The sequence below is a fragment of the Rhagoletis pomonella genome, unplaced genomic scaffold, assembly GCF_013731165.1.
Source record: "Rhagoletis pomonella isolate Grant_MI unplaced genomic scaffold, Rhpom_1.0 Rhpom_scaffold_00013, whole genome shotgun sequence".
In the NCBI taxonomy this organism is placed as follows: Eukaryota; Metazoa; Arthropoda; class Insecta; order Diptera; family Tephritidae; genus Rhagoletis; species Rhagoletis pomonella.
The window spans coordinates 5,063,975-5,086,639 of NW_023458567.1; the positions used below are offsets into that span (position 1 = coordinate 5,063,975).

The 22,665-nt window shown below is 33.6% G+C and overlaps 2 protein-coding genes and 1 long non-coding RNA gene across 6 annotated transcripts in view; 1 reads left to right on the plus strand and 2 right to left on the minus strand.

Annotated features, from left to right (window-relative positions):
* The window catches only part of LOC118748587, a 59,218-nt gene extending 45,493 nt beyond the window's left edge, over positions 1 to 13,725 (minus strand). The window contains exon 1 of the mRNA XM_036483129.1: positions 13,644 to 13,725. Coding sequence (XP_036339022.1) covers positions 13,644 to 13,661 — 18 coding nt within the window. The 5' untranslated portion in view covers positions 13,662 to 13,725. The remainder of the gene's footprint in view (positions 1 to 13,643) is intronic.
* LOC118748581 (high affinity cationic amino acid transporter 1) overlaps positions 6,251 to 22,665 on the plus strand; it is a 32,342-nt gene continuing 15,927 nt past the window's right edge. The window contains exons 1-2 of one of the 4 annotated variants that reach the window (XM_036483117.1): positions 6,251 to 6,640; positions 10,150 to 11,072. In XM_036483117.1, the coding sequence (XP_036339010.1) occupies positions 11,037 to 11,072 (36 nt within the window). In that variant the 5' untranslated portion in view covers positions 6,251 to 6,640; positions 10,150 to 11,036. Of the gene's footprint in view, positions 7,064 to 8,934; positions 9,065 to 10,149; positions 11,073 to 22,665 lie in introns of those variants that run through there. The other 3 variants (XM_036483120.1, XM_036483118.1, XM_036483119.1) reach the window with 3 other exon arrangements.
* Positions 13,726 to 22,665, minus strand: part of LOC118748596 — a 165,234-nt gene continuing 156,294 nt past the window's right edge. Inside the window, exon 4 of the long non-coding RNA XR_004994066.1 lies at positions 13,726 to 13,804. This is a non-coding gene — a long non-coding RNA (uncharacterized LOC118748596). The remainder of the gene's footprint in view (positions 13,805 to 22,665) is intronic.

Here is a 22,665-nt window from a genome sequence, read left to right on the forward strand (position 1 = left end):
TGCTTCCAAGAGCTATTTTGTAAACAGCTTTACAGTTTCGCAAAAGCTACTTGAAATAGACAGAAAGACAAGAAAGAACCACAATTTCTCAAAATAGTTTTACGATAGACTTAGGCATGTTTGATATGTATCGACTTATACAAATGTATATATGTAAAAGTAGTCAGTTGAAAGCAACATAAAAGAAGTCGAGGCGTGGTCACCCCTAGTTAAAAATGAGGAACTTATGACGCATTTATAGTTAGTTGAGTTCCCTGCAGGGCAACTATGTACATAACTTGCAGAAAAAATTATCAAATTGATAAAAAGTAGCCCACTTGTGGCTTTTCCATAAAATATATAACTTGTAGTTAGCTATAAAAAGCTATCACGAAACTAGTTGAAAAGTAATGCAGGAGTAAGGCAGACGTAATAGGGAGATTGTTTTCCTTAAACAAGTTTCTATTTAAATATTCACACACAAATTTATTTTGAATAAACATTATTCTGCACTTCGCTAATACTTTTTTGAATTCAGAACAAATAAAAGAAAGATCGAAATTTTATACTATCATTTTGAAGTTATGTCTGACGGAGTTCGAATATGGGACCACCTACAGCAGAATGTGTAAACAAATATGAAATGTAATAAATTAAAGTAAATAAATAAATAAAAGTAAAAAAACATATATTTTGTTTTTTTATTGATATTTTATGTCCGAAAGTAGTTAGTTACAAGTTAATTGACGTCTAATGCAGAGGTAACCACCCTTGACTATTTCGCGGCCATTGCCATAGAAATATAGTTAGCTTTCCTCAAGGAAAATATACAGATAATAGTGACCTTTAGTTCCTTACTAATCAACTTCAAGTTAACTTATACTTAGATACGTACATTTCCCACAGGGTACCTATACATACATACACATGCACGTGTATGGTCCATACACAGCTGAACAAAAGCGCGCTGTGGTGACGCTAGGACATTGGCTCAAGTCAAAAGTCGGCGGATAAGCCTTGTTGCTTTGAGGCAAAATATGTTTTTTTTGTTGTTTTTATTAACTAGACTTTATTTAGATTGCGAAAGCACGATATGTCGCGCGGTAAGGTAGGGGATGATAAACTTGTATGTATGTATGTGTGTACATGCACAAGTTTTCGGGAGCCATTTAACCAATGTCAAATGTACATACGACTGCAAATGTTGCAAATGAGAACAGGTGGCAACTGTAGAGCCTTAACTTTGTTAACACCCGTGGCAGGCAGAAGCGAAAAATAGGTGCGGGCGAACCTGAAACGGTGCAACATGTACCTACTACAATGCGATTTGTAAAACATCTATTAACTTATGTATGTATGTGTAGTAGAGCACGAAGGTGAGTGTGTGGATAACAGGTGTTTGCGCTGAATAGCCAGTGCAGCGGTCGGTCGGCGGCGGCGGCGGCGGCGGCTGTTCTCGTATACAAATTCCGTACGAAGGGATGAATGAATGAAAGCTTTCGCTTTCACGAATACAAGCGTATAAAAGTTGGACATACACGCATGCCTGCCTATACATCCTTTATAACAAAAACATAGTATGGTGTTGTGTATGGACATACATATCGTCGTTTAAAGTATAAAACCACGTAACTGACATTTGCTGTCACACAAAGCCCTTGGCTCAATCCTTATCTATCGTTCTTAAATATAATAGCCAGAAATGCGATTGTTTTATATAAAAGCAATATGAGAGTTTTTGCCCTCTAGAAAATATTTTATGCAACCTCACATACGCGGTTTTGCATTATCTTGATACTTTGTTTGGCATTTGTTGATACGCGGTTTTCTACTTTAAACGACGATATGTATGTCATAAAAGCCAGTTGGTATTTCCAAAGCAATATATGTATGTAGATGTCAAAATGGCAAAGCAACGAGTATTAGCATGAAAAAGTTGTAGAGAGTGAGAGTTACTTAGAGAGCAGTAGCTTGCAAGTTGATGAAGAGTTGCCCCTTTTCATAATTACTTTACTGGCCAAAACTTCGATAAATTGCGTAAGCCAACTGACTTCTATAAACTTAGACTTTCTATACTAATTTTGATTAACATATCAGCAAGGATGCATATCGCTAGCTTAGAGTGAAATGTTGCTAAGTTCACTTTTTATGAACAATTAGTTTTTGGTGCAGGAAGCAAGGAAAATTGAAAATGCACCGTTTCTGAAAGGATCTAAATACTTGTTTTATTTCTACCCGTTTTATTCCGTGATGTGCAAAATTGCTAAGTCCACAGTAGTCACAGAAAATTTGATAAGTCCAAAAAAATATGAATATTTTTTGTACGCTATCGAATTCGATTTGTATTGAGGGTTGTGCAACAACATTATTTTTGAATATTTATGTACATATGTATGTATGTATATTAGGCTGGGTCGATTTTGTATGGGGGAAAATAAAAGGCATTTGACCGTATTGTAATAGTAATATTATGATGTTTTAGGTCTAAGCCAATTGTTATTGGCCAAGAAAGATTAATTTAAAACTTATCTTTAGCCCGCGCAATTGAATCAAAGTGTATGAATTTTGAAAATGAAACTTTGGCTTGTAATATCTATGGAATGCGTTAATTGTTATAAACAGGACGATATATCAAATTAAGGGTTATTAAATTTAGCACCTCACGTTCATTTATCATTTTTCAATAAGTCTACAAATTTTTAAGATATTAAAATAAAAAATAAGAAAACTATAATTTTCCCTTATGAATTTTCAATTCTTCACTACTTCAGCAACCAAGCGAAAAATACAAAAAAGTGAGACGAGATTTATTTCAAACGTTTTAATGCTTTCGGATGTTTATATAATATTAAAAGGGCCGTGGACTTGGTACGCCTATTTGGTCAGTTTTCAAGATCATGGTGAATGAAGTCAAACATGTATTGTCCAAGATTAGGAATCGTTTGATAAGTTAATAGTAGTTGCAAGCATAAATATAAGTATTTGCATACATTAACATAATATATTAGTGCGAGAAACGCCCATTTTAAGTCCATTTTTCGTGATTTATAAATTTGCCGTTATATGAAAGTAGGGGACGTGCAAAAAGTGTTTACATAAATACTTTAGTTAATTCCATTATGTGAAAAAGTAACTGTAGGTAGGTAAATGCGATAGTCTTTAACATATCCAGGAAAATCCTTTTGAGGTCTCTCCAATTGGACGATATTGCTTTGCATTCAGCTTGAACGAAAAAAGTCACTCCCTGGCATACTTTTCGGTAATCCGGTTCTGTCATTTAAATGTTATTTATAAAATGGAGGATTTTTTTTTTTTAGAAAAAACTGGAGATCCACTTAAGTTTTTCGATATAACTTTGATAAACGTTACTCGATCGGCACGTAATAATTACGAGACTTGCTATTACTGATTTATGATAATAATATGATGAAAATCATTCAGATTATAAAGAAATTATTTTAAAATAAAAAAAAATATTTAACAAAATTTTTTGTCATTTTCCTATATTTGCAATTTTTATATTGTATGCATAAACATAAGTAAACTAATTAGTGTTTCTAGAAGTTGTGCCTGTTCAGTGCTTCCATACTCATTTGCATAAAAAACATTTTTCCACGATGATGGAAAATAATGGCTTTTCTATTAGAGCTACCGAAATTGTTCCTAAATTTGCAAAAATTCGCAAACTATAGCTAATATCAAAACAAGATTAGAATATTTAGAACCAGCGACCTAAATGCACGCCAGCAATATTAATGCTGTTCTTTACAACTTTTGACTATAGGCCAGTGCAATTATCAAGAGAACAAAATTTGATTGAAAAGAGATAACTTTGAGATTAACGATAAGCTAAAGGGCTGCGAGAAATGATATTTGACTTTATCTTTTGCGTTAACGGATTCATTATCTAATAATATGCCCCAAACCTTTTTGCTGAACCCAGAATTTTTAACAATTTTTTGGTCTTATTCGAAAACAGCTTTAACATTTGATACACTGTTCCCTTGTGTTATTATTATTATTAAAAAAAACCTAAACAATTTGTTCTAACAAATTGTTTCTTAAAATGTACCTACGAGATGGATTTTTTCGTATTGTACATATTGTAAAAATTCATGGAAAATTTGCTACTTCCAACAAAAAAATTTTTGGGAAAAAAGTAGAAAATTTGCTAAGTCACAAAATTATTTACAAAATTTGTAAAAAAGCAGATTTTTTTATTGTTTTTTTTTTTTTTAATAAAGGGTAAATGAAAAACGCGAAACATTGTATTCAAAGTTTTGCAAAATACTTAAAGAAAATTACTTAGGAACGTTTTTTGTGTCTCCTGTACAATTGAAAAAAATTGACTTAGCAACTTTGCACTCTAAGCTAGCGATATTCTAAAATACAAAAACGAGACTCGATAATTATGCATATCGTCGGTGATACTGCAAAACGGACTATGTTTATTAGTACCCTTGACACTTAGATGGTCTCTTACCTGCACCGGAATGCAGCTGCAAATCGTTACACCCTAATAAACGAATGACAAAACTGTCTACCTTTGGCTGAAAAAGATGAACGATTGCCAGAAGCGATCAGATACAGATAACAGATCAATTAAGCACCAGAGGTAATAAGTGGAATAGAACATTTTGCAGTATCACCGTGATATATTTCGATTAGATGTCTATCGATAAAACTTTCTAGGACTCTTTCAAACGATCGACGAATAAATCGGTAAAAATTTCATTAAAATGTGGATCATGATATTTGATAATTATGTAGATGACAGTTTTACTAAATATAAAGGCTCTAATGAGAATCTTACCCAAAGTGATTTACAGTCAGACAGCATTGAGAACAATTTTCTCTAGCTGTGAAGTGTTATATTGGGTATACCAAGACACACTATAGAATTATTAAGAAAATTTGGAAATTTTGGAGAATTTCCAGTACAGCGAAATAGTCAACGACTTCTGGACGTTACTTGGCAGCATCCGTCACCTATTCAGTTGCACGATATTTTTATGAGACGATAGACTAACAGGTCTATTCTGCGCTGGTAATAAAAAGTTTGTAACCGGTAAATAAAGTTCTTGTCAATTTTTAAACCCTTTTCGCATTCTGTGTACTCTTGTAACCGGTAAATTTTGTTGCCATCTCATAAGCTGGTAACAAATTATTGCCCTGTGAAATATGCAATGCCGGGATTTGCACAATTCTTGATAGCTGAATTGCTGAATATTTTAACTGCATTACCAACGTACCTAGAATCGCGGTGACAAGAACTGGTAACATTTTTTGGTAATACAATTTTCCGGTTACAAAATCTTCGGTAACGTGCAGAATAGATCTGTAAAGGTTGTGGGTCGTCTAGAACTCAGAATTTATGGTATGCGATTGCTCACGTATTAAGTATGTGTAAGAACTCATATACCTTGGAGAGCTTTAGGCTAGGATGAATAATGTCCAAACAAGGCTCTGAAAAAGTCATTTAAGAAGTAGACAAAAAGTTGGGTTAACTTTTCTGTTGCAGTATGGGAGATAGGCAGATTATTTTATTTAGGATTTAGAAGTTTGAATAATGGCAACATTTGATGAGACGGGTCATGCTGGCTGTGCCAGAAGAAGGAGATTTACAATATTTGTAGAGAGAACTTACATAGATAAGTAGGTTAATGTTGAATTTGCCTGGAATAAGGAGGCGATTAGAAAGCCAATGGGGAATGGCTTATAAATTAAATTTTTTCAAAAGCATCGCAAAACCGCAAGAATGTAACGATACGGTAACACCATAAAGAGCATATATGCATATGTAGTGTATCAGGGAAGTTGAAAGCAAATGAGTAAGTAAAATGGCTACGAAGCTTTCACACACGCACGCACACACTATGGACCCTAAAAAAATCGTCAAAGGAAGAGGAAGGAAATGACAGTACACCATCAAGCAAAGTACGAGCACAACAAACGGAAATGGAACACAATGCCAGAGCGAAATTAGCGGATACAATGAACTTGAAACGCTACACACAAGCACAGTGTCGAATGGCGACTAGAGTTGAGACAAGAAAAAGGATAACAGCTGCGGATAAGTAAAGTGAAAGTAAATTAAAAAGTGTAGAAAAAGGGGAAAATTGTCTGGAATTAAAAAATGATCGTAAGATAAAATATTATACGGGATTGTAAATTAGACAAGGCAATCGAAGAAAATTTGGTTTAATAAAATATGCTGCAAGAAAGCGATTAATTGCTTATACATATATGTACATAGTATTTGCATACGAGTGTGTGTGTATGTGAATTCGTCATGGATATACCAATGTACTTCGTTTCAGTTCACCTGTTCCCAATGCTGTGCGCGGTATGACAGGAATCTTCGGAGCTTTTTTTTCGTTCCAATAAGGACTACTAGAGAGAGCACAAAAATGTCCAACACTCGCATGTGTAAGAGAATGTGAGTGTAGATGAAGTTATAGGCACAAATACAGCTGGGAAAACTGCAACCATTCATGGTGACCGTTCAGTTAGTGCGCTAATAGACACCAACGAAATGGTTAGATTTGACAACGACAACCCGAAAGCTAAAATTCACCAACCAACCAACTGGGATGTGGAAATAGAAACAGCAGACAGTTAGTAGCAGCAGTTAGTCGATTAGCTGGTGTATCTATATGCGGTTTGTTTTAATGCCTTCTGTGTAGAAATTTCTGCGTTTTGTAATTCGACGCTGGGCAATAATTCACAAAAAAAAAAAAAAAAAAAATTAATAAATGTACATACTCCAATTAAATACCTAAATGAAAATCTCCTTAAATATGAAAACTTTTCCAGCAAACTTTTAAAAAGAAAAAGAGCAAAGTTCGGAAGATATCTTCTTTGATTTCCTTAAATTTTTCTCCCCCACAACGGTGGTCGATTGCAAAGTGCCGCCCCCGCCTTAATACGCATAAAAATTAGAGGGAAAAAAGTATGAAGTAAAGGAAGCGAAGTTGCGCGACAGACAAAAATCCAACAACGACTCAACAGAATCGAAGTGAAGCGAAATTCGTGGAAAAAAGTTAAATGTAGTGAAAGTGAAGGTGAACGCAGTGGACAAGAGGTATCCGCAAAATAGAAATGGAAAAAAAGCGAAAGCAAACGCAATAAATATACATACATATGTATATATGTACATGTAACTAAAAAAATCTAAGCGTGAAAAAAATATAGAAATGTTTAGTTAAAGCACGGAAATTAATGGCGGCGGGCAAATCGGCAGAAAAGTGTGACCAAGTCTTAGAGAAATTTATAACATACGTTTTCAATAAAATTAAGATGATATGAATTCCAAAATGTCGAAATAAAAAGCATGAGTCTCTTTTGTTTCAAAACCTCAGTAGATTGTAATGCAAAACGTGCGTTACCATGGTTAGATGCTACTTTTCAACTAGGTTGCGCAAGGTTTTTTTTCTAGGGTGGTTTTAAAATAAAAGACACCGATGCTTGTATTTTGGCGTTTTGGAATGGACCCGTGTTTTATTGTGAAAAAAAAACATAAATATATAGAATTGAATGGCCTATAAAACTGTATACCTAATAAAGTATTGGCCATATCAATAGCACCCGCATTTCAAAGTGATATTGTTTGCCACTTATGTTTAGTTATTAATTTTTAAGAATTTTCAATTAAAATACAGTTCATTCTCTAACAAAACCCATAAAAACCCAAGTTTTAAACTTTGTAAAAGACTATAAAAAATGCAACAAATTTTCACCCAAATTTCAAACTTTTTTCTCAGCAGTGTTTGAATTTTTTATGAGTGCCCATTCAATTTTAGTCTAACAATGTGCAAGTTTCTAGGGGCTACAAATTACCGTAGATTTTTTAGATTTTTTTTGTCGCATTTGCTTCCATATAACGAATAAACACAATTTATTTTTATATGGAAGAAACCCGCAACACCATCGGCGAAAAAATTTTTTTTTAGCCTCTTGAAACTTGCACATTGTTAGACTAAAATTGAATAGGCTATAAAACTGTGTACTCAAAAAAATTCTAACACTTTTGAGAAGAAAGTTTAAATCTTTATGAAAATTTGTTGATTTTTTTTGTAGTTTTCTAGAAAGTTTTAAACTTTGTGTTAATATGTGTTTTGTTAGAGAATGAACTGTATTTTAATTGAAAATTCCTAAAAATAAATAAACAAAAATTACTGGGAAACAATATCACTTTGAAATGGGGCTGCTATTGTATTGGCCTATACTGTATATTTCTAAAAATTCTGATACGAATTTTTAAAATTTATGAAAATTTCTTGAGACTTGTTGATTTTTTCGAAATTTTGTAGAATGTTTGAAAGTTTTAAATTTTTTGGTTTTGCTGTAGAATTAACTACATATGTACATACATATATTAAAAAAATAATAATTGGAATTAAATCGTCAAAACTTGTCAATCCGTCGAGCTGCAGTTTTTGTGAATATTGCTGTAAATGTAAATTTACTACCGCTTTTTAATAGACTTTTTAACCGCCTTCAAAAAAGGAGAAGGTTGGTCATCAACTCGTCGGAATATTTTTTTTATGTATGTTACCGCAAAACTTTGGACCACGTGAACCGATTTCGATCCCATATCACGAAAGAAAAATAAACAAGTAATTTGTAAGCAAAAAAACAAAACCGAATTCAATTCTCATGTAAAAATTAAGAGTACCGTTAATTTCTTCATGATCCAATGCTTGGATCTGAACCAAATTACTACCTATGGGACCACCTCTGAGGTAGCACCTTTCCTTTAATTCCTTTGTATGCGGCAGCATACATACAAAAAAAAAATATTCCGACGATTCGATAACATGCTCCTTTTTTTGAAGTCGGTTAAAAACAAAAAATTATATAAAATATAAATAAAAATGGGAGTAAGATAAAATAAAAAATAAATTAAAACTGCGAGGCATTAAACAAAATGTGTAAAAAAAGGTATAAAACACACTTTAAATATAAAACAAATAAATATTACTACAAACTACAAAATTGTAAAAGGAATTGGTTCAGTGAATTAAAAATTAGATTACACCTCGTACTACGCTTTCCAATTTCCGATTGAAGAAGTCGCACGAAAGTAAGTCGCTCGTCATAAAACAATGTTTGACCTGGAATGTCGCAAAGAGCTCATTCCCAATATGAACGGAACTTAAACCGTCAACTCAACGTCACCTTACATGGTTATACAGGCATAGCAAATTTATACATGGTGTGGCAGAGCTAGCTTCTCTTTGTGCTGCCCAAAGTTGACGAAAAGGTGGTCCAAGATTTGACGAACTGTGAAAATTTGGTCAAAGCTAAAGTGAAATCTGTTTATTCCTAGTTTAATAGTATTTTGGACATACATATGCTCCCGCCGTTCTTCTTATTTCTCGTATTGCCAGTGTTGCCATATTCACAGTTTTAACTGTAAATCACAGTTTTTTCAATTTCAGATTTGAAAGAATAAATTAAAACATATCTTTTTTTTTTGGTTTTTAAGTGAAAACGAAGTGACGTAGGTGCAGCACTTTCTGTTTTGAATAAAAAGGGGTCCGCTGAATCCAATTATACAGTTAAAAGACCTTAACATTCCAAAAATCCTTTCCTTTGTGAAGTTTATAGTTGTTTTGTTGAAAATACAGTTTTTTTCTAGGAATTTCCAGTTTTTTGAAAGTAAAATCTGGCAACACTGCGCATAGCTTACTTTGCGCTTGATCGCACGCAAACGTCTTACTGCTCTGCTGCGGATTGATATTCGCCTTCATACAAATTCTTTCTGCCAACTCACGGATATCCGATCACTTCCTCACCGGCAATGGTACTAAGCGTCGCAAGGTCCTATTATCTGCTTACCTTGCCCTGTCGATCACATCGATTGCATAGTAGTGTTGCCTTCCTTGGCATTCACGAGGACATAAACCAGCCGGGAGAGACACCTTCCCTCAGCTGCATCCTCAAATCGTAGTCCTTAAATGCAATGAAATTTTCTTTTATAAAAAAAAAAAAAAAATATTTGCAAGTTTAAAGAAGGTAGTTTTGGAATACTGTTAAAGATTGTAGAAAACTTACTAAAATTGTCCACTGTCGGAGAAATCTTACAAACTATCAGCATTCTTATAATTTCCTTCCTGCTTAAATATGTATGTAGAGTCTTCCTTTACAACCTACTGTCCGTTCCAGCTTTTAATCTGATTTAACGTGCAAAAAGTTAACGTGAAAACATAAAGTAAAATATATAAAAAATCATTAGGAATCGGCAACGATATGAAAAATGATTAATTTAAGGCTCAAAATAGCCAACGAATGCTATAACAAAAAAAAAGAATAATAACAACCAAAAACAGTAACAACTCCAACCATAAAAAAAAACCACCAACAGTTGCAGTGGAAGCACGCGTAAAAGTAGCAGAAGCATTAACAGCAAACAATAACAACACCAACCAGCAACACGCCGTCGTCATCACAGCTGCAGTGGTCGTGGTAGCAGGCGCATACTCTGCACCTGAAGCTTGGAAAAACTGTTGAATACGAGGCCAATGACGTCGCCAACTGCACATAAAATCAATTTAAAGTGAACACGTACATACTACACACCAAGTTAAACTTAAAGGCGAGGCACTGACAACAGCTGGTGCAGGTGTAGTCGCAAACTAGACCAGTAGGCATACAAGTGCAAAGGCAGAGCAGACACAGAGTAGAAGCAGCCGGCGCTATAAAAAGCTTAGGCGTGATAGACTAAGCAGAGATAATTGTGGAAGCAACAGCAGTGATAGTAATCATAAAAATAACAACGCGAAAATAGCTAAAAGCAGTTAGTCTCTTGCTGTGGGACGTTTTACCACCTCTGGCTATTGATTGTTTTGGATCGCTGGCTGGGATATTGCAACTAACGAGTCAAACGAAAAAGAAATAACAATAAAGTAACAACAACAAAGCGTCTAAAGCAAAAGAAGAGGCGGAATATCAAAAGAAACAAACCGCCAAACAACAGCGACAGCTACAGCAGCCGGATTGCAATCTAAAAGACCACTCAACAGCCAGCACTGACGACGACGACGACGACCACAATGAAGCCATCGGATTTGCTGCAATTAACGGAAAGGGTAAATAAAAACTTTATTTAGATATTAGCGTGGGCCGAAAATCGGCTTTTTTAGAATTTTGATTGGTAATAGCAAAAATATGGCTCATTATGCTTTAAAAAAATCTGTGTGAAATTTGGTATTTTTTGGTCAATATCCTAGGCTCGCCCAAGTCCATCAAAGTTCAATATGCTCAAAAAATAAACATTAATAAATTAATTAATTAATACGTTTTTTTGCTAAAATTGCAATAATCTTCGAAAGTATTAGTCCTACATAATTTGGTATATGGACCTTTTTTGTGGAGAATCGAAGTTAGCTAAAAAAATATTTTTATTACTTGATCTTTGATGGACTTGGGCGAGCCAGCCATCCTAGGCCAAAAATGTTCACATTTCCCACAAATTTATTTTAGAGCATAATGAACCATATTTTTGCTATTACCAATCAAAAGTCTAAAAAATCGGATTTTCGGCCCACGCTATTAGATATTACATGCTACATATGTATATAGTAGATTGGGTCGCGAAAACAATTTTTTGTAAATGCTTACTTTGAGAGAAGTTTGGCCTTAAGAATAGCCAAACGTGAAATCTAGTCATAACTTGTTTACTAGTAATCCGATTTCAAGGTATGACATATCGATTAAAAGCAATTTTTAAGCACAATATAAACTTTTAAATCCTACATATTTCAATTTCTATCCGACTCAGCCAAAATTTAGTTACCATAAAATTATGCATGCTATGCATTTTTTCAAGATAAGTACTCAAAAATATATTTTAAACTATCTATTACTACGTTTATACGCACAGAATAATCGACTTAAATGAAAGCGCATTGACACCGTACACATTTCGCTCTAGTGTCTATACTTACGGCTTTATAGCGGCATCAAAGTAACCGTCTTCAAAAGCAAACAAAATCAGCAGTTTTCATTTGACATTATTGTGATTTATAAGTTAACATAATGGAAAGTGATAAAAATCTAGTTTTATTCGGCATTATAAAATCGTGGCAAGGAAAAAGAACGATTATTATTAATCAGCTTTTAAATACTCATGCGATTATTTGGAATTTGAGCGGAACAGCTGATCTCCAATTCGCTTTGATTGAGAGCGGTGTTTATACACTCTTTCTAACTGTCTGGAGAATTAAACTACCGATTTGAAATGGAGTGTGCGCCAAAACACTTCGCTCTTTCAAAGCGAATTGAAATTCAGTTTACACATATGTTTTGAATCGCGGCGAAATGAATTAAGGCGACTTATGCATGCGTATAAACGTAGTATATCTATCATGATTTAAATCGTTGCAAAAGTAAAATGTTTACAAAAAAAAACTCCATTTTGGCTGTCTTTGCAAATCGACAGGACGAAAATTTGTATGGCTGCGAAATCCAATTTCGATTTACCAAATTTTTCTTTTCCAAATTTTTACCTTTGTATGGAGGCCGACCCGGTCTAATATACAACAGTTATAATTGCATAAATATATCTACTTTCTACAAATATCTATATTTTTGTATAAATCTATGCAAAACAGTTCCATTCAATAGTCAGTTAACTGAGAGCTATTTATAAAATTCTGGTGCAACACAGCGGGCGTAGGTTGTGGCGTGGCAGTAAAATTTTAAATAAGAGCTAAATACGGTTTTGCCTTATACATATAGATATCCGCTTTGTGTGACAACATCAAGGCGCACGCCACAAATCGGAGTAGAAGCTCGGCCAAACACTAACATATGTGTAAGCGCCAATCTATTATTATTATTATTATAAAACACATCGATTAATTTGTTATCGTTTAATCGGGTGAAAATCGATTCTTGAACGAAATTTCATAGAAATTATCGATCACACAGCCTCACAGATTAGGCAACGTTTACCGATTACGATTTTGTATCTCTGCGTCCGAATTTGAAGTGAGAATTTAAAAGATGGCTTGTTTTCGCTTTCTAACCTCAAAAAACCAAAATAAAATATTTAAAAAAACAATGAAGCCAAAAGCCAAAAACTGGGTTTTAGAGGCCTTAGCTTCGTACGCGCCTAGAACTATGCAACATTAGATGCATATGTATGCAACAACGACTACTTAAGACAAATTTGCCCACTTCTCGAATAGCGAATGAAATATTTTTTAGATCCAATTTGGATAGCATCTCTCGTGAAATCTCTAAGCTAAAGGGTTCACAATTAATCAGCCCAATTTATTCTCCGGGAATTTATGTCTCTCGAGAAAGAAATCCTCCAATAATTAACTACCAGGTAGTAGAATTTTCCCCGAAAACTTGGGAGGAGGATACTCGAACCTCGAAAAAGCTGTTTGACACTTTATTGAGAGCTCAACTCCACCATTTAATATAAAAAATCCTCAGGGAATTTTTATTCATGATACGGGGAAAGGGAAAAGAGAGAAAACTCCCAGGGAGTTTCTGTACAGAATCGTCCTGAATAAGAATTTTTTAGAAACTTCTGATAGAAATTGATTTCGAAATGTGTGAAACCAAGGATATTACAAATAATATGTTGGAGACATGAATGAGTTCAGTGTCGAAAAAGTAGTAATGGAATATTTAAAATTTTTACTTACCTTAAGATTGCATTTCATGCTGATAAGATGGACAACCACATTTTTGTAATCATGAAATTTTCAAACTATTCTAATTTGAAAGCTATTCTGTGTTAGCTTGTGATTTAAAGGTTAATTTCGATATGCAGAAGTCCACTATGCTGCTATTGAGCAATCGTTATCTGAAAAAAAAATACTTTAATGAGAAAAAGAAAAATAATTGTCATAAAAGCAGACAAAGCAACTTACTTAAAAATATTAAGTGGAAAAATGAAAAAATATTAAAAACAAAAAATCAAAATATTATCATAAAAAACTTCAAAAGTCAGCGTAAAAACGTTTAGCCTAAAATTTTTTTTGTGTCTTTAAATAAATAATTCAAGTATTTTTGGGAGAAGCAGGGTTAAGAAAAATTGTAAATGTATGCATGTACAATATTCTCTCTATTCTACTTTTACGAATTTATAGGAAACGCCCAAGTTTTTTTTTTTAGATGTAGGGTAATCCAGCAGATAAATCAGCACACAAATTTTAACTTAAAAATATTAAAAAAGTAAAGTTAAAAATAAAACATTTGTATGAACATTAGGCTGCACAAACAAAAAAGTTTTGGTTTTCCGCCGGGATTACAAAATGTATTATATTTGAAGATTTCCACCCAAATATTTCGGAATAATATTAAGATTTACGAGAGCTGCACCGATTTGAAAATATGTGCATCCAAAATAGGAGCTTTGTATGAAAAAAAAGTTTCTTAAAGGATTTTTTGAAAAAAAAAATACCCTCAGATGACAAAACAGTTTAAGCTTAAAAAATCTGCATAAAAATATTAAAAAAAAAATTCAACGGAATCATAATAATAAGATTTTTGATGCTGTTTTTTACCTTTTTCAAAGATTCTTTTAAGAAAAACTTGAATAACTCAGTAAAAACTATACGGATTTAAACTTATGAGGTATCAGTGGAAAGGAATATTCTCACCCTGACCCATGTACATATGTACATATGCACTTCAGAAATATTTAAAGTTGAAATTTCATTTATTTCATTAGAAATTTAAATTTTGAGACCACTTATTAGCATTTACAAACTAATTTTTTCGCACAAACTTTTAGAAATGCAGATTCGGTTTTTTGTCTTTTCTAGAAATCTTTTAAATTAAATCGGAAATAAATTCGCATAATCTTACGTACGTAGGTTTGCATGTTCACACACACACACACACACATACACCAATATACCCACTAGGCGTAAATTAACTTTGACTGTGAATCACTTTCGTTGGACGCATTTCGGCAATTCAAGTCATTCAAGCTATTCCAGTCACTCACCATATGTACCTATGGCCCTTGTCCCTTAACGTCGTCTGTCCATTCGTATTAAAAGCCACAAACAAATGCGGATTCACGCACAATCAAACAAAAATACATACTCGTACATACATACATACATACATACTTACACTTTGGTTACTTTTCTAATACTCGTACATATCTCGGCAAATGTGATGAATCGCCAGCGAGATCCCCCAAGTGTGCACATCGCCGCCAAGACAGCACCCACAAGAGCAGGCGAACCCCGAACAACCGAAAGCGTTCGCAACAATACACATTCCATACACATTTATATGTACATAGTATTGGCATTCTACATACTCGGTGATTGTGTGGGCCATCATGGCGTATACGTAACATTTACAAATTGTGCGTTCACTTCATGCCACCGTTGCGCTGCTTGCTGTTGCGGTTTTTCGGTTGAATAATAGCAAGTCCAAGAGCAAGAAAACGCAATAAACTAGATTATGAGCGCACATATGTACATATGTATACCATATATAATACATACATATATTTTTCATGTATGTATGTATGTATGTGGATTCCCAAGAATCCTTGTTTATTCAGTGTAATGTTCGATTGCGTGTAGCTAAGTATAACAAACGAAACTTCAGCATTTTAGCGACAGCAACTACAACAACCACAATAGCAGCGACAATGCAGTGTACATATACATACATACTTGGAAATGAGCTTTCTTTCCTGCCTTAGTCAAGACAATGCCACTTCGAATGCACAAATATTCGTGTAGGGATAGGGATATAGAATAGTGAAATAGTAACAAAACAAACTAGACGACCAAGTTAAAGGGATAAATGTTGCGCTTAGTGTTTTTTCGTCATAGATATCCCTTTACGCCGGCTGCTCATTTGCTCTACAAGGGCGATAAATGGAATCAGCGCAACATTTGTCATCTTTTCCCTTGGTGTTAGCGGCACAATGGTTGAAACACACAAAATTTGTGGGAAAAATAATTTATTTAACACTAAGTTTTTACAATTACAACGAAGAGCAGCGGAATGAAAAACCAACAACCAAAAAGATATTTAAAGGCAGCCACTTAAATTTTTAAATTATTTTTGTTATCTTTTTTGTTAATTAATTTTTTGTTTTTATTTACTCTTTAAATTTATTTATATTATTTAAAAATAATTTTTAGCTTTAATTTGTATAAGCTTCCTATGCATTAGCTGTCCTGTGGTTGAAAATGTAATATTTTTGGAAAAAATAATTATCTACTAAGTATTTAAAAATAATTTTATTTTTTTATTTAAAACTAAGTGTTATCTGCCAAAAGTATCGTAATAAATAAACCAACAAATAAAAAGAGATATAAAGGCATTCATTTGAATTTAAAAATTTTGATTTTTTTTAATTGTGTTATAATTAATTTTTTGTCTTTATTCATTCTTAAAACTTTTTTCCATATTTTTGTTTTAATTCTTTTTTAATTTTTGATGGTCTCAAAATCGCTTACACAATTCATAGTTATCAACTAAATATCTTTTAAAAAATTTGCAACTATTTAACTTAAGAGTCGACTTATTTCGCCTATGAATATGCAATAACGCCCTTTTATAGCATTACAATTTATGTGCGAAAAGTATTTTTACAGCCTATAGTTCGACGCCATTTCGAATAAATATGTCATTGGGAAACTGAATGCACCGAGTGGAAAAAAAACAAAAGCTTAAAATAGCCAAACACTTTTACGTTTGTCGATTTAAAATAATAGTTTCAAACACCATTCCCTTTTTCTTTGCCAAAAATTTTGCAAGAAGTAAAATTAAAGCTCCAATAACTTTTCATTGCAAAAGTATGCGCTGGAATATTACTTCAGAAACTCAAATTAAAAGTCATTATTTGGTAGTGAAGTTTGATTTTCGGTATTTAAAAAGAAATGCGAATCGCTTTAACGTTCCATGCCTAAAACCATTAAATAAAGTACGTATGTATGTATGTATGTATATGTAGTACTATGGAAATCCCCACGCCATTTCGATGACTTGCAAATAACTCGCATACCTACTTCTAAACTTAGTATATACTTATTTGTACGTATGTATGTATGTACATTAGAGTGGTCCAAAAAAAATAAAGTCAGATTTTAATACCGCCACCCTCTAGGATTGTTCTGAACCGAAAAAATATACCTATATTTTTTTTTTTTTGAAATCACACACAGCGCTCAAAGTTTTCCATGTATTTTATATGCGGAAAAAACAACTTTTCGTATAAATACAATACAATTCTTGAAAATCAATATTTTTCGAACGGAAAACTGTGGTTCTCTTCAGGAGACTTACAAATATTAATATCCCATTGTTTATTTAACCATTTTTTAATATTAAAGATTTTTTATTGGTCCCACCATTGCATTTTCTAGGGGTTTTGGAGGACCTATAAAATATAGTTACCGTGAAAAAATGGTTAAAGAAACAATTGGGTATTATTACTAGGAATCTCCTGAAGAAAATCAAAGTTTTCCGATCGAAAACAAATGATTTTCAAGAATTCTACACTATTTCTACGAAAAGTTGTTTTTCCCCCATATAAAATACATGGAAAACTTTGAGCGCTTTGAACACTTTTTTTCGGTATAGGACAATCCTAGGGGGTGGCGGCCTTAAAATCCCACCTTATTTTTTCACATACATTTTTGGACCACTTTAATGTACATACATATGTATGTATGTAAATACAAGTCAACATGCATGAGTATGTACTATACAAAGTATATTTCATGCGACTGTCATTGTTTGCATTTCAACGCCCACTCGCATTCCCTTCGCACTTAGTCAATTATCATGCATCACTTATTTCCCTTCAGCCTCATTCCCACATTAAAGCAGCGTACATACATAAATATATATGTATGTAGGTATGTATCAAGGGTGTTCGTGTTCCGTGTAGTGCAGTCGAACGGAGTTGAAACTCGGGACAAGCTATGCTGATTTATGTGTAATGCAGATTGCGTAATCGTTAAAATTTTCCCTTTCACACTAAAAAAAATAAAAATAAATGGCAGAGAAAAATAAAGTACAATATTATGTACACTTATAAACGCATACGCTTGCATGTGGTTGACTTTTCTCGGAATACTTACTACACTACTGGTTCTTCATTCTTATTCGGTTCTTAAGCAGAACTAACTGCTAATAAATAAGAAAAAACATAGCTTTGTGTAATTTAAGACCGGTGTTGCAACTAAAAGAAATTTTGAATACAAAAAAAAGGACAAAAGCGAACTAAATGCCCCATGTAGCAGTCAACAGCCAAGAGTCGGTGAAAACCGCAAAACCACTTTAGCGCCAAATGTTTGATCCTGACGAGTGTAACTTTGCCCCTTTCCGACGTACATACATATGTTACTCTGGTCAATCTATGCAAAGTGCTAGCTAAGTGCATCAGATTCCTGGCCAATCACATTTTATTTTGCACCTGCGATGTTTAAACTGGTCTTAAGGATAAGGCCTATTATCTTAATCTCCTCAGCAAAGTACAGAGGATTAGTATGATCTGCATCAGCGGAGGAATCTGGACAACGCCAAATTATGCTTTAAAATGCCTTTTTGAATTATCATTGAAGATCTAGTGGGTCAGCATATGGCATATCTTGCTGCACTTCGGTTAAGAGAGACAGGGCAAAGGGAATCAAGATTGCAGGGTCACACCCGTATTCTCGAAAAATATAGCTTTTTTCCGGGTTATATAGAACGTTTTGTTGAAATTCGGGTTGCGGATAGAAAGTCCCTACGAGCACTGCCAATTACGTAGTTCGCTTCTGAATTACTTTGGTCAATTACCCCGTTTACACGACTCATCCCTAATTCGATTTGACAATTCATTGTGTTTTTCGTTAAGTTCCTCCCTTTCTTTGTTTTGATTTTTTCTATTCTCTCTTGCTCTGACAGCTGAGTTCGATAAATTTCCGATTAAAAAGTCGTAACTCGCATGGTAATTGGATCTGAATTACCCACAAAATTCGCAGGTAAAATTTTGTATGGCGAATTACGTAAATCGAAGGGTAATTGCGAATGGGGGGGCGAACGACGTGTCGTGGGGACATAGCATTAGCTCTCCGAACTTTGAGCTAAAACATAAGATACGTAGAGTTGTACGTTGAGCTTGAGGGCATTTCTAAGACCAACAACTCTCTACTATCTTTGTAAATCAGTCATGCTCAAAAGACGCCCGCGGGCAATGCCTTTTTAAGCTTTATAAAAAACCGGGAAATTTGTTATTTATGCAAGACCAACGCAGATTCAGATTCCTTTTCAAGTCTCTTAGAAAAAATTCAAGGCGAGAGAGAGACTAATTATCATATCCAAGACTATATCTAACTAAGTTTTTGGCAGATATGCTGTTTGTTCCACGTAACTTATTCAAATCACATTTACGTTATTTCAACGCCGCACAGTGCGTAATTTGGGTGATTTAGGGGAAGGAAAATCTAAAATCGAAGTTGGTAAAAAAAAGTTCAGATACGATATGTGTGCGTATAGATGTCTGATATAATAGAAAATCGGTCCCCAATTGTGAGAAGATTACCTGGAAGAATTCTGAGCTTGTGCAAACATGACTGTTTTGACGAACGAAAATCGCCAGTTTCCCGGCCTTTATCAATCAGTAGTCATATCCGTCTCATTTCATAACTAGACTGCAGTCTTGGGTATACTTTGCATTTTACACATTGTAAACTTAATTAAAAACATTATTTTGAAATTTTAGACGTCAACCTTACATATCAATTACGCTCCTTTAGATAAAAAAAAAGAAAATGGGATTTCGCTTTTTTCATATACGCATATGAATTGTTTGACAGCGTGACATTTGGATCTCTTCAGGAACCTTTAACTGGACATCTGTATATAAAGGGCCAATAATAAGAATTTGCACAAAATTGCACAATTAAAAAAAAGTCGATTTAAAGTCAAACTTTGGTTAAAAAAAATCGGGTTTTTGTGTATTTTTGGTGACAAAATATTAGTCATTGGGATTTTTCTTATTTTGAGGCATGGCAGCTATAAATCTCAAATCAAATCAAATCGACCGTGAAGAAACACAAATAGTAATTTAGGTTTTCTTTTTTTTTTGGTTTTGAATTTGTATACTTAGTTCTTGTAAAACACTATAGTTAATGCAAAAGGTGAAAACTGTCAGCCAAAATGGTGCGAAGATATTAGAAATCAAATTATATAATTATATTTATATTGTTTGTGAATACATATATTGCTTACTATGTATCTAATACATATCGCAAATATTAACAAAATCAGTTTATAAATACGGGCTTTAAAAATATTTCGACCCCGGCGCCACCTAACGGGTAAATTTTGTGCAAAAATATTCCTGCACATTCAACCAATATACGTGGAAAAAATAACCCAGATTCGACCATGCCTAACAGAGATATATCACTGGAAATGCCCATATAATATATTAGTCTTATGGAATCACCCACATCCTTTGAAAGCGTAATTATACAGTCTATTAGAAGTACATAACTAAAAAAATATATATTCTAGAGTCAAACTTGTGGGAGCTATGATTTTCCTTCCCCTAAATCGCCGAAATTACGCATTGTGCGCCGGGTATACTGCATGATTGCTATGTGTCCATTTATTCGCATCACTCAATTTTTGTTAATCTTATTTCACTTTAAATTAATAAAGCGAATTTTTCTTAGTATTTAATTCCATTTATGTACATTTTTATCTTTGTACTTCAATTTTATGCCTCACTTTCATTTCCATTACTTTCCACTCTTCAATTTATTACATCTAATATTTTTATCCTTGCACTAGGGTCTCCGTATTTTACTATCTACGTCTGTTTTTCGGTTTTTTCTCCCTACTTTCTAGAAACACATTAACTATGTATGTTGCCCAAAAAAATAAGCAAAATTCAACAGGCGTATACAGTAGCGAGTTGAGTTGATTCCTTTCATACAACTGATGCTACGTCCGCTAGATGATGTGTACTTGTGGGTGTATGTAGGCATTGTATGTGGTAGTTAATGTACGCGTTTGTTTGTAATTGAAAGTATGAAAACATTCAATTAAGACGCCTAGCAATTTTCGACTTTTTTGCAGCCCACACGCATCCAACACCGCTGCGGCCGGTCTACTTTAGTTGGCTCTGAGCGCATGTACGGTGCTTCCCTTCGTTTTGTGTTTTTCTTCTTTTTTTTTTAACTGTTTAGTGTTGACATTTTTATTACGTTAGTTCATCGGGTAGTTAAGGGTATACGCTTGTGAAGCTTGTTATGTGTTGGTGGTGTAGGTTTAACTGCCGACCGCTGTTTCGTGGGTTCCCCTCGGTGTTTGATGCTGAAGGTGAGTAAGCAAAGAAAAGTTTATGGTGCTTTGCTGCTTGATGCTTGGTTTATAATTGTCATTAATGCTGGTATTACAAGGTATTTGGTTAACAACCAGAATGGCTACTTTCTTGCGAGGGTGCCGAAATCTACGGACCTCAGGACATTCACGAACAGGTTAGAAACATGAGGCAAGGTAAACGCAAACTAGTCCAGTCATGAGTTGATTTAATTCAGCGAAATGAACTATCTAGTGATTGACGCCTAACGAAAAAATTAAAAAAACGACAAATCCTAAGGCAAGTCTAATTGGTAGCGGATTGTGACAAAAGAAAATAGCAAGTTTTGCTTGAAAAAGTGTATCAAATGGTGTTATTAGATACTATAGGCTTCATTCAACAGGATACTATAGAGTAGAGTCCGACCGATTCCAATTTTTTTTTCAGGTACCGATGCCGATACCGATTAATCGGCTTATGGGGAAAGAATCGGCCGTTGCCGATTCCATAAAAAATTACAAATAAATGTATTAATTCATAAATCAGTTCATTTCACGGAGTTAAAAAAAAAAAACAAAAGAAAAGAAATAATTGAATTAATTGGCTTGTTATGCGACATTACATACACATGTATGTACATACATTAATAATTAATGAAAATGAACTTTGCATGAAAATAATTGTGATTTTAATATTATAACAAGGTGTACACATATATTTGACACCGACTGTACATGTATAAAAGCAATGGCGTCCATCATTAAAATTGAAGAATAAAGGGCAGATGAATGCGATACATTTGACGTGAACAACTGTAAAGTGAAATTTTCGTTTTTCCCTTCTGTCAGCTTTTATATTAAATAATAAAAAAAAATCACTTCAATTACTTTCGTGAATCTTGCTTAAGCTTTAGACAAAAATTTTTGATCCGATGTTATTCGAATTTTTCGCACTCATACAGCTTGCCAAATTATCAGAGAAATTAACGCCCTTTAACCCTGGAAGTGCTTCGCTCTTTTGACCCTCTCTACGGGCTTGTTAGTCGAAATAACTAACACCAACTTTGAATTTAAATAACAAACATATGTACAACAGTTAAAAACGAAAATACATTTCTTGATTTTTAGTTCTTTATATTTTTTAAAACACGTTAACAAAATATTAAATACATATTATTTTCTCCGTAACATATGTAAATAACAAGTAATTTTTAAACAATAACTTCAATTCTCATATAAAAATATATATATATATATATATTTCATGATCCAATGATCTGATCTAAACCAGATTAATATGAGACCACTCCGATGCAAAAATAATTATTGAAATCGGTTGACGTGGTCCAAAGTTATGCGGTAACATACATAAAAAACAAAAAAATATAT